This window comes from Lonchura striata, chromosome 8 (genome assembly GCF_050655825.1).
Source record: "Lonchura striata isolate lonStrDom1 chromosome 8, ASM5065582v1, whole genome shotgun sequence".
Taxonomy (NCBI): Eukaryota; Metazoa; Chordata; class Aves; order Passeriformes; family Estrildidae; genus Lonchura; species Lonchura striata.
Window position 1 is genome coordinate 347,314 of NC_140710.1, and position 16,759 is coordinate 364,072.

The following is a 16,759-nucleotide window of genomic DNA, read 5'->3' on the forward strand; positions in this document are numbered from 1 at the left end:
TATTCTTGAATTAAAATATTTTCAAGTATATTTTTAGATTGTTTAATTCCTGGATATCACAAACAGTACTTAATGTCAAATTTTAAGTCTTATTTAATCATAAATCCATAGCTGCTGTAAGTCTTGAAAGTGTTTTATTTAACTACTGTATGTAAACACACCAAATATTTTTCCTTAATTATTCATGTGATAAACAATGAGGCTCTTTACAACATGAATAGCTGAAGCTCATTTTGCCATGGAAGTAACAAGACTTGTACTAGGTCAGACCAAAGATCCATTTGGCATAGTATCCAGTTTATGGTAGTGCAATGAAGAATCGTCAGGAAATGGTTCCAGGTCATTTACCAATAATGTAGTGACTATTTTTATAATTTTTTTTCTAAATTTTTTCTACTGTCCAAAAATTTTTCAATTTATAAGCTTCCTGAGCTGGAGGGATTGCCTTTGTGTTTAATAATGCTGCATAGATGTCTCTTCCATTAAGCTGACTGTTTGCTTTTTGAATGTGTTGGGAACCACAGCTTAGTTTCTTAGTGAAGAACCACTTCAGGTTGCTTCTTTTTAATCAGACATCTAATAAATTCATTTGTGGTTCCTACTACTTGAATTCAAACAGGCACATTCAAACATAACATCTTTGCAGCAGTCATCCTCTTTGAGTCTAAGATTTGATAAAAAAGGTGTTGATATCTACAGAGCAATTTCTTTTCCAAGCTGAATAATCATCTTTGAGTACTTTCTGCAATGCTGTAGCTTTGTGTCAAAGAATCAGAATTCTAAAGTCACTCATGTTCTTGCAAATGGATAAGAGTATAACTTCTGTGGTCTTTTTATATCATTTTCTGTTACCCTTTTTAAAAAATTCCTCTGAACACCAAAATAGAAATTTTCATGTATTATCTATCTGGTTATCAACAGGATGTGGGATGTAATGGTCAACTCAAAGTTCATCTTTGTCTTACCTGAAATTCTTTCTGCCCCATAACTACTGGCATCAAATTTTCCCAATTCAGGATTCATCTCCTTTTTTAAATCTTTGATGAATATCTGAAACAAGAGTCCCAACATACAAGCTTTTGAGAGTCTATGGGTGACCCCACCAATTAAAAAAAAATTGATTAGTCTTCAGATTTTAAAAATAAAATATTTTTCATAAGGTTATGTGAAAGGAAAATGTGTGCTTCTTTAAGGATATCTGGTCATGGACTTTTTCAGTGCAGAAATTGAGGAAGCCATAAAGAAGAACATGAAAGACAGAGACCTGACTGACAAATGGTAAGAGAGTTGGAGATGACACACAAATCAGACAGCCATACTAGCTGATGAGGAATGTTTATTTCAGTACGATTATCTGATCAAAGGTCTTGTCAAGTGAGATAACAAGAAAAGGTGGAAAGCCATAAACAAAATATGGAGACACACACTTAACAGTTAAAGATAATAGTAACAAAGATGAGAAACAAACTGCCTCTCAATAAACTGCAGGCAAACTGGGACTTTGCACCTGATAAGATGCAAATGTGAGGGTCCATAATGTTGGAAATGGATCTGTGGAGCTATTCAGACTAAAGAAGGAATGTGTGGGGGAAGGGCATCTGGAGGAACAGAGGAGAAAATAAAGAATGGACCATTAAATGGACCAGTCAATGTTAAAAAGGGCAGTAGGTACACTTGTCTGACTGAGCCCAGTCTCACTCTCCCATGTGTATGTGTGTTATAAGGATGAAGTGGCAGCTACTGAGGGACCTCTGTGAGTAGATTGGGTACCAAGGTTATATCTGGGAATGTAAGATGCCCACTGGTGGTGCTGGTGTTAGGGAGGTCTCAGCATCTGCTACTGGAGTGGTTGGAGGTCTTAGCTGCCAGCTGCTGAGGTGGGTACAGTGAGTGCATGTCCTGAAAATCTTCTACTGGGAGAGACTGCTGTGGGTGAGGTGAGTGAGGGGTTCAGCACCAGTAGCTGGAGCGTGACCACATGTCACAGCTTGTGTGCATGGTGCTGGACGCTGAGGGTGCCATTATCTTCTCCATAGTGGGTGTGTGTTTCTCATTTCCTGGCAAACTTCAAGCTGGACTTGCCGATGAGTAGGAGACATTGGGTCATCAGACAGGGATCCATCCTGTCATCCATGGCAACCTGTGAGTGTGGAGTGCCTATGGGATATGCGAGTGCAGTATGTTTGCAGCAAGCATCAAGCTGAACCAGCCTGGAAATAGGCACTCCTGAAGCAGGTAAGGAGGCTGGGGTCTGGCTAGGGATACCGGGTGAATGTGCTTGGGCACGTGCTTGGGCATCCAGGGAGTCTTGTGTGTGCCTACACTAGTGACCTTTTGTCTCTGCCAGCCCAAGAGGAGGAGAGGACATGGCTGCCTATGCTCTGGGCTGGAGCTGAGGGTGAATCCTGCATGTAGGTGGTGTTGAGGACTGTGCACCACAAACAGGAAGGCAGCAGCAGCCATGTCATTCTGCCTGGCAGGGATCCTGTGTCCCCAGGCACCAGCGTGGGCTCCAATGGTGGGGCAGGACAGGAAGCTCCTGGAGCTGCAAGAAATGCAGCTAGCACTCTTTAACAAATGCCTTCTAGCATCCTTTAACAATTTTTAGTCATTAAAGAACTTTTCCCTCTATGGTGGCTTATTTTATTTAAAACTTTTTTCATGAGGAGCCTTGTAGAATGTTTTCAGAAATCCAAATAACTTGAAAATTAGCTGTATGCCCTCATTTTCATGTCTTCTGGCTCCTTGGGAAGTCTTCAGTAGTTCTCTGAGCCTTGACTTTACAAAAATTATACTTTCTAATATATCACATATTCCAAATCTGTCTGCATTATTGTAGTTTTCAGAGACAAGGTCAGCAGTTTTATGGATTTTCATCAAAGGCATTTTCAAAAATTGTGAAAATGCTTAACACCTTCAAGTCTATAGAAGACTTAAGGAACCTATCCTATTAACTCTACATATTCTCTTCCTTCTCTTGGCCTTTAGACAAAAGATTACTTTTGGCATCCATACTTTTTTGCAAATTAATGGTCAAACTTTTTTGGCCTGCCTTACTGTTCTTTCACACTTAACATGCCAAATTTTGTTATACTTTATAATTTACTGAACACAACTGTTCCCTATTTTGATAGGTTATAGGAACATAGGAATATTCCTCCTTGATAGTAGCTACTGCCCTTTTCATTCCAACTAGCCCTGGTGACTTCCTTCTGCCATATGTCAGGCCCTTCAGAGAAACATGAATATGCAAAGATGATCTGCTTTGTCTCAAAGAGGTCTCCTTACATAGCCTTCTATCTATCTGAATAGCTGTCTTGTAGTTTTTAGCACTATTCTAACCTTTTGTATTCTTTTTAGCAAGTTTTCTCTTTTATTTTAGTGCATATTTAAGTTGTTCCTTGGTTCTGGTAGTCAGAACCAAGTAAAAAGTTACTTCTCCTGGAGGATATAAATACTATATTATATAAACTGTAAAGTATAGACACAATATAGACATTGTATATGCTCTGTATTATATGTATTATATATATATGCAGCATATAATATGTGATACTTATATCTTACATATTTATTTGTAGAACAGGCTATACGACCTGTATTACATATGTTTCTTATTGTTGAGATTCCAATAGTCATTCTTGAAGGTAGGCTATTGTGGTTAGACACTGACCCAATGCCAGGCACCCACAAGGCCATGCCAAACCAATACAGCTATATAGAGATACATTCATCTGCACAAGGGGAACAGAAGAACACTGAGCTGTAGAATAATAACTGAAGCTTCCTCAAGCCCGCTACTTAGTCTCTGACTATCAAATCCAGTCATGCCCTGCTACCTTTAGGTTGCTGTGCCTAATCAGAATGAGCCAGAAGACATTAATACACCTCCTTCCTTCTTACAAAGCAGTCCTACGCCACTTTTCTCATGTTTGACTCAGTCTTTGACACAAGAAGATCTTTTTTCTGCAGGTGAGATTGTCTGAGTTGTTTTCCTAGTCAGCATCACTGAGATGAAATAAGAATTTCTTCTTAGACAGCAAAGTACATCAACCCTTTTCCACATCAGGTATTTACTTGGGGTCCATTTCTCGGAACACAGACAGGCATCTTGGGTAGCTAGGCTAGGTGAGTGGCCTAGAGGATAGGGAGACAAGGTTAAGAAGAAACTCTCATTAAATTTGTAGAGCACATAATGAGTAGTGCACATAATCATAAACCTCAGGTAATACTCTGATAAAATGGCATGACTGAAGGAAGCAGGAACTCATTTGAAAATATAATATGTAAGAGTATAAATTCTAACAATTTAATATATGGGGGGGAGGGGGGAGGAGGAGGAATGACTCCCACCAGTATTTCCACTACTAGCAGACATATATGAAATGTGAAATTCAGTAATTATTGGAGCAATTGGCCTGAACTAAGACCTCTAGGAGGATGGATAAGGTCATAAATATGCCTGATTTTGTTTTCTTGAAACTGGCCAAGGCAGCTACCTCTACAAGACCTGATGATGCACAGACCATGTATGTAAGAGGCACATACAGTCACTAATGCACAGATAGTTGGTTTACATTTTCATACAAGCAGAGCAACAACTTCCATGATCTCAGGCCATTAATTTACTCATAAATAAATGAGCCATGTGCTTTTGAGGTCTTAAGCCAATTTTTGAAAGGGTACCTTTATTTGCACATCTTGGAAAGTAACTTTTCCTCCAAAGCTCATGTCTGAAAATACAAGTAATGGCTGAGAGATGCACTTCTGTAATTTCAAAATATTTTCTCTTATAAAATACTCTGTGTCTTGGATTTAGTGACAACAAACTAATAGCATCATGACATCTATATATAGTGGCCTTTTGCTGTAGTGATAATTTGTGCTATCATGACTGTAAAAGAATCTCAGCAATCAGACTAATTGCTCGTAAGTGGCCTTTGTCCCATTCAGATAAAATGCATGGAGAAGGATGTCAACTGAAGGAAAGTTTATGACCACACATGCGTATTTCTCATCATGAACATGCCCCAACCCAGGACTAACACGATTCCCCCGTCGGGGACAGACGGACGGCTGTCCGTGAGCACCTAAGAGCGCTTCGCCCTCCTCCAGCCCCGGGAGCCCGTGCCGTCTGCTGGGCACGAGCCTGCTGCCCGAGGGCGGCCCGGCCGGCCCGGCGCTCAGCACGGGCGGCACGGACAGCTCCGCCAAGGGAGCAGCTCCGCCCGGGCGGCGAGCGGCTTCAGGGCCGGCCGGCCGCTCCCCACCAGCGGCAACACCTGCGGGCCCTGCGCAGGGCACGGGCACAGACGGGCAGCGCACCCGGCTGCAACCAGCGGCGGTGGGTGCGGGAGGATGGAAACCGCCCTGCCAGGTACGGCCCCGCCGGGTCTGGCCCCGCTCTCCCCGGATGCCGAAGTTGCCACCGGGCCCAAGCGAAGTTGGCGACGCGCAACCCGTCCCAGCACTGGGCGCCGGCCCTCGGCGCGGCCGCTCCGCCCGCACCACCCCCCCCTCGCGACCCGGGCACCGGCACCGCCCCCGCGGGTCGGCGCAGGCGTCGCCGCGGAGCCGGCGGGACGGGAGGGTGGGCGTGGGGTGCGGGCGGTGCTGCGGGTGGCCGCGGCAGAGAGGAGCGGGAGGCTGCCCGGCCGCCGCCGCCTCTCATGCCTTCACGGCAACAAAGAACGCGCTGAGCGGCGGGGCGAAGCGCCGGGCCCCTGGCTGTGCCTCGACAGTGCTGGCGCGGAGGGTACCGGGAGACGATGGCGAGGAAGGGCGAAGCCTCCGCACATCTCTACGGTGAGCGCGGGGCACGACGGGGCGAGCGCCGGTGCTGGGGCGGGGGCTGCCGGCGCCTGTACTGCCCTCCGGCCTGCTCACAGCGCGGATCCGCCCGGCCGGACAGCGGCGGCCAGAGGCAGACGGAGTTTGTTTCCCTTGGCAAATGTGGGGCGCGGTGGCCGCAGGGTCCCCTGTGTCAGAGGTAGACCCCGGGACGCCGGACCACCTGGCTTGGCCTGGAGCAAAGCAGGACGGTCGGTTCAGGGAAAGAGCCGGTGGGCGCAGAGATGGGGGCGGGCAGACCTGGAGCTTCCGCCGCCGCCCTCGCCGCGGGAGCAGGTGCGTTGTGGCCGCTTTGTCCGCGTTCTGGGGCAGAGAGGGGCCGGGCGGCAGGTGCGCACGCCGGGCCGGGCCGGGCCGGGCTGAGTGCGGGATGTCTGAAGCGCTGTGCGGGGCCGGGGGCCGTGGGGTGCCCGGAGCGGTGCGCGGTGCTGGAACCCGGTGCGCGGTGGCACCTGTGGGCTGCCGGGGGTCGCGGCGCCTACAGCGGGAGCTTCCCGCTCGTCCTGCTAACCGGCGCCGCGGGAAGGTCACCGGGGGCAGAACTTAATCTGGGTATTTGGGCTCCGCTTTCATTGATCCTTGGAAGGCGATGTATTTGCGATGGGGGACACGGGGTTTGCAAAGCTGTTTCGCCTGTTTGAAGGTGTTGCTACAGAGCTGATTTCTTCTTCCAGTGTGCGCGATATTTCCGTGCAAAACAAACATGCAGAATAAGCAAACCCCCTTAGGACCGGTCTACTGCTCCAGGAGCCCCGAAGGCCTCCAGCAGTGAGCCGCGTTGTGCAAAAGCATAAACGTGTCTTTGTAAAGCAGCCTTTGCCTCGGTACCACAGGCATGCTGTGTGACATGTTTACACCTTGGAAAAATCGGGTTTTTAATTCACTGCCATGGTCTGAACCTTGATCTGACTAAACGAAAATCCGCTTGGCTTCCTTTGGAAAGGGAAATGGAAAAAAAAAGTTTAGGGAGGGAAGACAAGCCACAAAGCTAAGGTGAAATAAAAATTGGTGAGTCTGAAATAATTTAACTTATGAGAGAATCTTTTCTACTTCTGTGGAATTCAAATGGTTTTGCAGAGTACTGCAGAGAGTGTGTAGGCCTAGGATCATAGATACTCAGCACTGATGGCAGAAAGAGTGGAAGTATTATTCTGGAAGAAGAGTAGGAACACGCTATTCAAGAAGGGAAAAATAGCTTTTGAATAGAGTTCAATAAGTGCTATGTATGCTTCCTCATTTGCCATTTGTAAGCAAGAACTCTCTAGTAAAGTCATTATGAGTGATACCTAGTGTTTTACTGTCATAATACAGTAATATTTTTAACTTCATTTTGAAAGCATGTTACATGGGTAAGAAAGGATGAATCTTTATATTCACCTTTAGGGAAGAAGGCAGCATTCTGAAGAATTGTAGAATTTTTGCTATTTGAGCTGTTTCATTAGTGTGTTTACTTCATTTTAGTTCATTTACGTGTATGGATATTAGTAGTGGAAATGTTTATTGTGCTACTACATTTGCAGAAATCTTGAGCACTTACTCTGCTCTTGTGTTGGGAAGCAAAGTTCTTTCACTTGTTAGAGCCCATAATGTTAAGGATCTATAAAAATGGAAAGTGCAGCATTTTCAAATAGAGCACATGTAATGTAGTTTTCCTTTTAAATTAGGTTGCTGTAACAGTTATTCTCTTGACTTTCTTGTCTTTGTTTCTGCAGCTAGTTATTTATTAGCCTGCAGGTATATTTTTCAGAGGAATAGATGTCCTAAACTTCTTTCCTTGGAATCTCAAGGATTCTTCACAGCATTTATAGATGACAAAGGCAAATACTTCTCAAAGCTTTTTAACTTGTGTCATCAGTCTGATTCTTTAGAAGAGATTAGTCAAGTGCATGGTTTAGGAGTGGGATTTTATTTTTTAAGGGAAGCAGTACTTTTCTTTCATGTGACTGCAATATTAAATGTTCTCATGTGACTGTTGAAATGAATGTTGAAATTATTTTTACTTCATTGTAGAATTAATGATTTTCCCATAAACAATTTCCTGTAGCAGTGAACTGCAGTTCAGTTTTACGCTACAAATGGACACTGAAGACCAAAGGGGATGATGACATCTTTAACAAAAAATTTTATCACTATTTTAAGAAACATTGAGAAGGCCCAGTTTATTATTTCCAACTCATATTCATCTAGCTTTTTTATATCTATCTTTTTAGATCTTCTCTAGGAAGAACTACTTACCCATGATTTTTTTTTTTTTTTTTTGCCAGTAATGGATGCAACCAAAACTTGAGTTTATAATTGTGATTTCCTAGTTACTGCTGTGAAGTGATCATGTTAGATTTCTCCTAAGAAGAATTCTATTTCCAAGCTGGGGAAGTTCTGTTTCATTTGGGACAGCTTTTGAGGAACTGTGACACTATCAAGGTGTCATTCTTGTCACTTGGCCTGCATTTACTATTCTTAATTTCCTCCAGTACCATGCAGGAAGGGCATCCTCGAACTGAGGGCTATTTAGTCACAGCAGTGTTGTACTATGTGGAAGCTATTGGCTGTAACACTACTGCAGATAAAGCTTCCTGAGCTACTGCTGGTAAATCCTTGAATGTAATTCATTTTGCCTTCTGAGGTTCAAATTTTATACCAGTGGGATAGGTTCATAACAAAAATTAAACTCAATTTAACACTTTTTTAATATTTTAATATACTCAGAAGTGTTGGAAATAGTGAAATGCAGATTCAGATGGCTTATACCTTTCTTCTCTGTGTAAGTTTGGTCCACTTAATCTAGGCTTTTCTGTGCATGTTTTTGGTGGGTTAATCATTTACTCTTTGAGTAGATCTGCTGAACCTAGTTACAGAGCTTCAGACATACCTGATTTTACCAGCATCCTAGTTTTATATAAAATGATTCACTGTGGAATAAACTTGAGAGGCTGGGCAGAATTTTAAGAGATTTAAACACATTGTAATATGTTCCCTGTTGTTTTTTACTGCAGACAGGTCTTATTGAATGAAAACTTTCTCTCTCAGCATGCTGCTTCATTTTTGGTCTGGTTCTGTGGTAATGTCCTCCACAGCATCCTTGTCCCAAGAGTTACAGTCAATAGTTCAGTATCCAAGTGAGAACCAGTAATGATTTGTGTTCATACTGAAACTAGTGTTATTCAGTATGTACGTCACCAAAATAAATGAGGTCAAGTTTATTTTGATCAGGTCTGCACAGCTGCAGATGACACCAAGGTGAGTGGTTCATTTGATACACTAAAAGGAAGGGATGCCATTCAGTACGGGGGCATGACAGGCTTGAGGATCCACAAGCTGCTTAAAGCCAAGCAAGGCCAAGTGCAAGGTCCTACACCGGGGTCAGGTGATCCCCATTATCAGCGCAAGCTGGGGCATGAATGGTTTGAGAGCAATGCTGCAGAAGAAGGACTTGGGATACTGGTGGATGAAAACTTGGCTGTGGACTGACAATGTGCATCTGCAACCCAGAAAGCCAGTTGTGTCCTGAGCTGCATGAAAAGAAGTGGTACACCAGGATGAGGGAAGTAATTCTGCCTCTCTACTCCACTCCAGTGAGACCCCACCTGAAGGTACTGCATCTGTCTCCAGCATTCCCAACACAAGTAAGGCAGGGATCTTGGAGCAGGTCCATAGGAGGGCCACAAAGATGGTTAATGGGCTGGAGCACCTCTCCTGTGAGGAAAGGCCAAAAGACTTGAGATTGTTCAGCTTTTTGATATGTATAAAGGGGATTTGTGAGAAAGATTTTATTATATATTTTTGACCCCTCTTTTTTTTTTGTTTTTCCTTTTTGTTTCCTCCAAGATTTCTGTTGATAGGACAAGAGGCAATGTTTTTTAACTGAAAGAGGATTTTGGTTGGACGTAAGGAAGAAATTTTTTATCCCAAGTGTGATTGTGTGCTGAAACAGGTTGCCCAGAGAAGCTCTGGCTGCGCCATCCCTGCAAGTGTCTAAGGCCAGGTTGAACAGGACTCTGAGTAACCTGGTTGAGTGGAAGGTGTCCATTCCCATGGCACAGGGTTGGAATGAGATGGGCTTTAAGGTCCCTTTCAACCCGAAGCATTTTGTGGTTCTGTGAAAATATGAAAAGTACTCCGTACCAGAGATGGTTTGATCAGTAAGTGAATAGGCAATAAAACTGGTAGGATTTAGGTAATACAATTTTTCCACACCTAGTGGTCTAGCACTTCTTTGTATTTCTTGAGCTGAATTGATTACTGCATTTTCAAGTCCAGTTAAGATTCTAGAGTATCTGAAAGTATCCAGGTTCTACATTTGTTATCCTTTAGCACTTGAGTGTTGTACATATTTTAGTTTATTGACTTAAACAGAGCCATTCTTGGCAGTAAGGTATTGGCTCAGCCATGAGCAAGGACAGTACAATCAGAACACCTGTAAGTAAGAAGATTAATGGAACTGTTACACATAGTTATATGCTATTGAGTGGGTTATGTATAACTGTCACTGGACATTATCTAGAAAGAGTTTCATTAGCTACACTTCTTGTTGACTAATTAAACTTAATTGTATTTTTTAACAAGCAGGACACTAATACATAGTTGAGGGAAAATTCTCTCTACTACCATCCCAACTCCACTCTTGCATTTCTTTTTCTCAAAGTCTCTCCTGTTCTACTAGGCCTGTATTTCTCTACACTGTATCCTTATATTAGAGCCATAAATATGTCATTCTGCAAAGGTTAATTAGTTGTTACTGTTATGTAATAAGCAAAAATAAAATAAATATGCCATAATCATCCAGTCAGAAGAAAAAATGCTGTTGCACTTAAACACAGAAATGTGGAGGCGATTTAGTAAATTCGGTAACTGATCTTCACTTGGATATGAGAAAATCTGTTTGCTCTGCATTCACCCCTGAAGTGTGAAGGAATGTCACATTCACAGTTACTTAACTGTGTTTATTTGTGTTTCCTGTTGCTAGTATGTGGCTCAGAGGCAGTCAGATTTACAAAATCTGCTAATGTGATTTCTTAACATCTGGTTATTATGTTAGGGAGTCTGACATAATATTATTGTCTAATAATCTAATAAAATAATGCAGATGGATCTAGTAGGATAGTGTAAATTACATTAACTTAGGACTATAAGAGCTTTCCTGTTAGGTTAGGAATAAGGTGTGTTTTATGAAATAATACTCTGATTTGTTTAATACAGGGAAGATAAATACCCAAATTTGTTAACAACCTCACCTTGTTACAGTGAAGGTAAGGAAAATGTAAATGGCTGTGCATTGTACAACATATAAGTGAACCTGGATGTTTAGGTTTCCATATGGGAAAGTTGTACTGAATCATTTGGGACTTTGGAGAAGGTGTTTCAGTCAGAGATTGAGGAAACAATGAAGAAGTACCCAAGAAATCCTGGAAGAAGAGTAACAGAGGAACCTTTCAAACTTCTTTTCAACTTCATTTTCTGTGAGTGCTTACTTGGGAGGTGGTGTCATACACAGGACTCAAAGTCCATGAAGATGGTGTGGGAAAGTGGTGACAAGTCTAATAAATAACTGTGGGGGAAAAAGTTTATAATAAACCTGTGCTTTATTTTTGCTAGAATGACAGGAAATAAATGCCTGGTGACTGTTAGAGTTAAGTGGATGTCTTAGATATCATGAGTATTCTTAGGCAACAGATCCCTACAGTGACTGAGTATAATTTTGGACAAAAGACCTGTGCAACTTAAACTTTATATGAATGCTTCTGCTTTTTTTTTTTTTTTTTTTTTTTCCCTTTTCATATTGTCAGTCTAAATTTGTTGGTACAAAGCTTTTATGATACTGGAATTCCAGTCTCTGGAATTCACTTCTCTCCAGGTATGGATAGATATAAATAGCTTCATACCTGCCATTCCAAGTAATAGAGCTGCAATCCATATGAAGCATCAAGAGTTTTTTATCACATTAATCTGCTGTGGTACTTTGCAGCAGCTCGGATGCTATAAGCACCCAGAAATAAAAGTAGCCAGGAGGGAATCTTTCTTGCTTGTGGGATAATCCCACAGAGTCTACTGCTGCTGTAGAAATTGAGTGCTGTCCACACGCCTGTAGAAATTATGGGCAACTTTTCATGGGCAGAGGTGGGATACATCTGACTCTTCCTTCTAATTAAGGGATATTTGCATATTTACAGCCTCATTCTACATAAATGAAATCATCCTTTCCCTCCTGTATTGTGCTGAGGAGAGCTGCTCAAGTGACTGTACTCTTTGAAGGTACTCTGTTAAGCAGTCACTTTGAGGTAAAAGGTCTTCTGTTTTACTAAAACCTGGAATGATGCCTTTGATTGACCTCTGACATCTGCCAAGAAAAGGAAGTTTTGCCTAAAGCTATCCTCTCCCTAAACAAGACCACTGATTAAGGTTCCCAAAAGATGTTTGGTGGGTTATTTCTTCAGCAGGAAGTCCCGTGCTTGTACCTCCTTTGAACCAGTAGATATCTGTTAAAATATGTGATTTAGTGTGTACTTCTGATGTGGTAAGAGTGGGAACCCATTCGTACTTTAGGAGTATGTTTCACCAGAAAGAGGAGCTCTAACATCGAGTGGGCTGAGATGCCACATAATTATCTCTTCTGCACAGCTGATTGTATATAGAAGAGAGTGAGTATCTGTTGCATGCAGATCATCTAGACTTGTACAAGCTGATGTGCTGTGAAATTTGGTAGCTGAGTAAGTGTCCTTTATAATCAGTGTACTTTGAAATAAATCATATATGGAGTAATAACTCTGGTATTTATTATATAAGATTATTTATAGTGGATATTACATTAAAATTAACTGGGTTTTTTCATCATTGATATTTTTCTATAAGAGTCATAATTTCTTGGATATGATCAGGTTGCTAAAAACTAGCTAAGTGCAGCAAAATACAGTATTTATTTTTACATTCCACCCGCCCCCTGGCAGAATGATAAATAATTCCTATGCTGTGTTGCTTTATTCTGGCAGACAAAAGGCAATAAGCTGCATCTGTGAATGTGCCTTTTTGTTGGTTTCTGTACAATGCAATATCTGTGCTAGCATCTTAGCAACTGTTATAAACAGGGAAGTGATGTGCCCTGTGATCAATACTCTTGAACTCTTATATTTACCCCCATAAGTAATTTAAACGTTTGTGTAGGATTTGTGAGATAATGCAGTTCTTTCACACATACATATATATGTGTGTGTATTTAAGTAAATATGTACATATATATTAACAGAATTATTATAACTAGGAATACATAATTTCATTTGGAAAGCAAGTAACATAATGTTACATTATATAGTAGTTCTAGTTATGCAGTTCATGCAGGGCTGATCCTTTCTAATTTATGCTGATAGGCTTTTCACAAATGACTTAAGTGTGGCAAGAGCCATCTAACACCAGTCCACAAGCTTGAGGTTAGCCACCATTTTGGCCTCCAGTCTGAGGGAAAACAACGATCTTGGCAGCTGTCTTCAAATTTATTTGGAATTATAGAGAGGATAATAAAGAGAGCTCATCTAGCAGAAACGTGGCTTTTTTCTTCCAATCCTTTTATAAGGAAAGGTTTTCCTTTCAACTGAGGGAATCAAAAATCTGTAGGTAGTGAATGAGTGGTTTGGGATACACAGCAGATATACAAGCAGAATAGGAAATCAGTGAAAGTTTCTTAACAAAGTGAAAATAACCCCAAATCAAGTGAATCTGTAAGTGGAGGTGGAAGACAAATAAACAAGTGCACTAGAATTCTGAGCCAATGACAATCAATGGAGTTGTATAATACACCTGGAAATGTGGCTCTGCAAGCAGAAAAAAATAAATCCCCCAACTGCCAAGAGCTTTTTTCCAAGACTCTTCCCTGTTATGTACACTGCAACCACTGCCAAAATAAGATATATGAAAAAACCTACAAATGTTGTTTATTTATGTTCTGTCTCCCTCAAAAGTATAAGAAAAATATAGTAAGAAAGGATGGCATGGTAAAGGAACAGTGTGGGGAAGTGTTTATTTTTTTTTCTCCATAGAGTGACTCCTGGGGGATGTAGATGGTCAATTAATGAATTTTTGGTCACCTGTTTTTTGACTTGTTTTAAGCTGTTGGGTCAGTTCAGCTAGTGGATCAGTTAATGATAATATTGTACTCAACGTGGGAATTAAAGTTAGTTAGATTTGAGTAGTCCTAATAGGTTTTATAATTTTCTGTTATACTTTAAGGCAAAGTATCATAGTTTTATGTCTGTACCAAAAATTATCTTTAAAAGGCACCCTGCAATGTATTTGCTTTAAAGTATTGAATTTGCCTGTATTGATTTTGCCTTTGAAATAGTAAGTTGTAGTTGCCCAACCAAACAAAGGCAACTGAATGACAGTGGTCCGTAATACAGACTGCTCTGCGTTTGGAAAGATTCTTTTTATGGGTAACATTCTGCTTGTAGCCTGCATAATAAATGAAACTGAAAGAGGAATTTGCTTCTGTTCTCACTATGTGACCCCAAGAGCCTTTCTGGAGCACTTGTGGAAGTGTGGGACTGTAGTCTGTGTAGCTGTGCTTTTTTTGACCTTTCAAACAAGCTTTCATTGTCTGGCCTGTCTGCTCATCCTCTCACGCAGATCTGATGAGCACTTGCAAACCCTTGGGATAGCTGGGCGCTATCTTAAAACATGTTTTCCTGATAATGTTAGGGCATTTTAACTTTGATATCAGTCATGATTAGTGTAATAAAGGGCAAAGCCATATGTGTTTGCTTTCCCTTGCTGTGGTCTTGTACATGATTTCCACTTACAGGGAAGTAAATGGAGTAAGCTCGGATTGGTTTACTTTTCACCCATGTCCTTACGTTTTCTTTTTCAAAGATAGATGAAAGCTAAATATTTTATTAGAAGATTAAATTATGTGGGCTATGTCTACATTTGATGACAGCTACATATTATGTTGTCTTTCTCTGCTGCTTTGGCTGCACGATAAAAGCTGTGGTAAGTTACACAGTGGTTACTCACAGCTTCCTCCTGACCATTTGACACAATCCCTCAACCAAATGCTGCTAATGTTACTAATGTAGATGCTTCTAAATAATTGTGAGGTTGCATCCATCCAGGGGTAAAGAAAGTTTATGCAAACTATTAGTATAGATGTCAAGTTCTTGTACTATAGCTGTTGTCATTACAGGCATCAATTTTGACATCATCTATGCATCTGGCATCTGGAGTATCTGCTTTGTCTTTCATTATTGTCTCTTTTTCTCTGTTCTATCAGTCTGTCTTGTTACAAAATACAGTTTTAGTTTCTCACATACTTCTTCATTGTTGTCCTCTGTTTTAGAGGAATTTTATGATTTTTCCTTCCTATTCTCACTCTGTTGGTTTAAATTCTACATCAAAATAAATATGAGCAAAAACCTGAAGCTTTTTTCTTTGTTATATTTGCAGCGTATTTTACCATTGGAGCTTTTTTTTAAAGGTAATTGCAGATTGCCAAAATATAATCTTATTTAGAACACAGGATTTCTCTCAGGAGGAGTTTGTACTTGACTTCCAGCTGTGAATCCTCTTTAATGCATGATGGACCCCTGAAGGAAACCTGCCATTTTTTTTTGGCAACACCTCAGTAGTGATAAACATTGATCAAGAAGTTGTTGGAGGTGATTTTGTTCATTTGTTTTGCAGCTTTCATAGAACTAGGTAGAAAGTACTTTGCAGCAGATTTTCTATACAGCTGAAAGTTGTTTGCAAATCTTTTCCAAATCTTCTGCTGAGTTAATGTGCTGAATCTATAATAAAAGAAATATTTTGTCCATAAGAAAATCTTCCTTGGGAAGTAATGAGTAAGAAGAATGTTGCCATGTACTATCACATTAGAAAAAGATTAGGAAATACCTTACCTTTATTTGGTAAAGGAAGCTTCTTGTTTGTTAGGTTTAAATACTTGTGTGTTGTTCAAGATGGGAGACTTGCAGAATGTGTGAGAAGTTGTTCATGCTTCAGGACCATTTCCCAGTAGCACTCAAAGCAATTGAAAATGTAATTGTATTGATACTGTGACAAAATGTCAGAGTATCCCAGAAAGAATAGGTCTTAATACCTAATGCAAGCTCCAGTTGGCTTGATGTATTTATTCCTGGTGATGCACTGTGCCAAACAATTGAAACACTTCTATTCTGGCAATACCAGTAGGATGGAATGTGCACTGTGGGACAGTTTTTTTGTTTGAATTCTCTAGTGGGTGGGAAGTATTTGAAGAATGGAGGGCCAATCCACTGCCATCTTTTTTTTTTTTCTTTAAGTCTGAATGATGGCTCTTATATGTTCTGTGAAGACACATAGCTGCTTCAGTATTCCAGCACAAGTTGCTTAACAGAGTAGGCCTTAGCAGGGTAGGTATCTGAATCACAGAGAGGGAAACAGGGACCATGTGTTGGCATAAAATATTCAGCAAACACATAGTTAAAAGTGTTTTGCAAGACTATAGAGTCACTGGCAAACTGATTTAATTTTCAGATTTTTAAGACAGTAATCTACAAGTCAAGCATTTTTTTACTTCTTTTCCTAGCCTGTAGTGAAGCAGGAAGAGAGACTGAGGATAATTACTGGTATGTAAAAAAGAGCCTGGGATTGAAAAACATTGGCTTCCATCCTTAGAATAGAATATCAATGTGGAACAGCCTTCTGGCATGTGAGACTAGAAAGTCAGTCTTCTGTGTCCTAGTATTCCCAACTTGTCCCATTTAATCCATGTTAATGCTTTCAGTTTTTATAGAAGTTTTGATTGTTTAGTGATTGAGATCTCTCACAAAAGGTACTCCAAGAAGAAAAACATTTGTTAACCTTCATTTTTTCTGTTAATAATAGGAAAATATATGGTTCTGTTTGAGGTAATTTTCTTTCGGTCAAGTTCCTTATTGCATTTCCTAAA

At 40.9% G+C, this 16,759-nt stretch overlaps 1 protein-coding gene across 6 annotated transcripts in view; it reads left to right on the top strand.

Annotated features, from left to right (window-relative positions):
* Positions 1-5,277: 5,277 nt before the first annotated feature.
* Positions 5,278-16,759, top strand: part of SLC44A5 (solute carrier family 44 member 5) — a 66,173-nt gene continuing 54,691 nt past the window's right edge. Inside the window, exon 1 of one of the 6 annotated variants that reach the window (XM_085586059.1) lies at positions 5,278-5,377. In XM_085586059.1, the coding sequence (XP_085442185.1) occupies positions 5,359-5,377 (19 nt within the window). In that variant the 5' untranslated portion in view covers positions 5,278-5,358. Of the gene's footprint in view, positions 5,378-5,581; positions 5,806-5,840; positions 6,127-16,759 lie in introns of those variants that run through there. The other 5 variants (XM_021542586.4, XM_021542588.4, XM_085586057.1 and 2 more) reach the window with 5 other exon arrangements.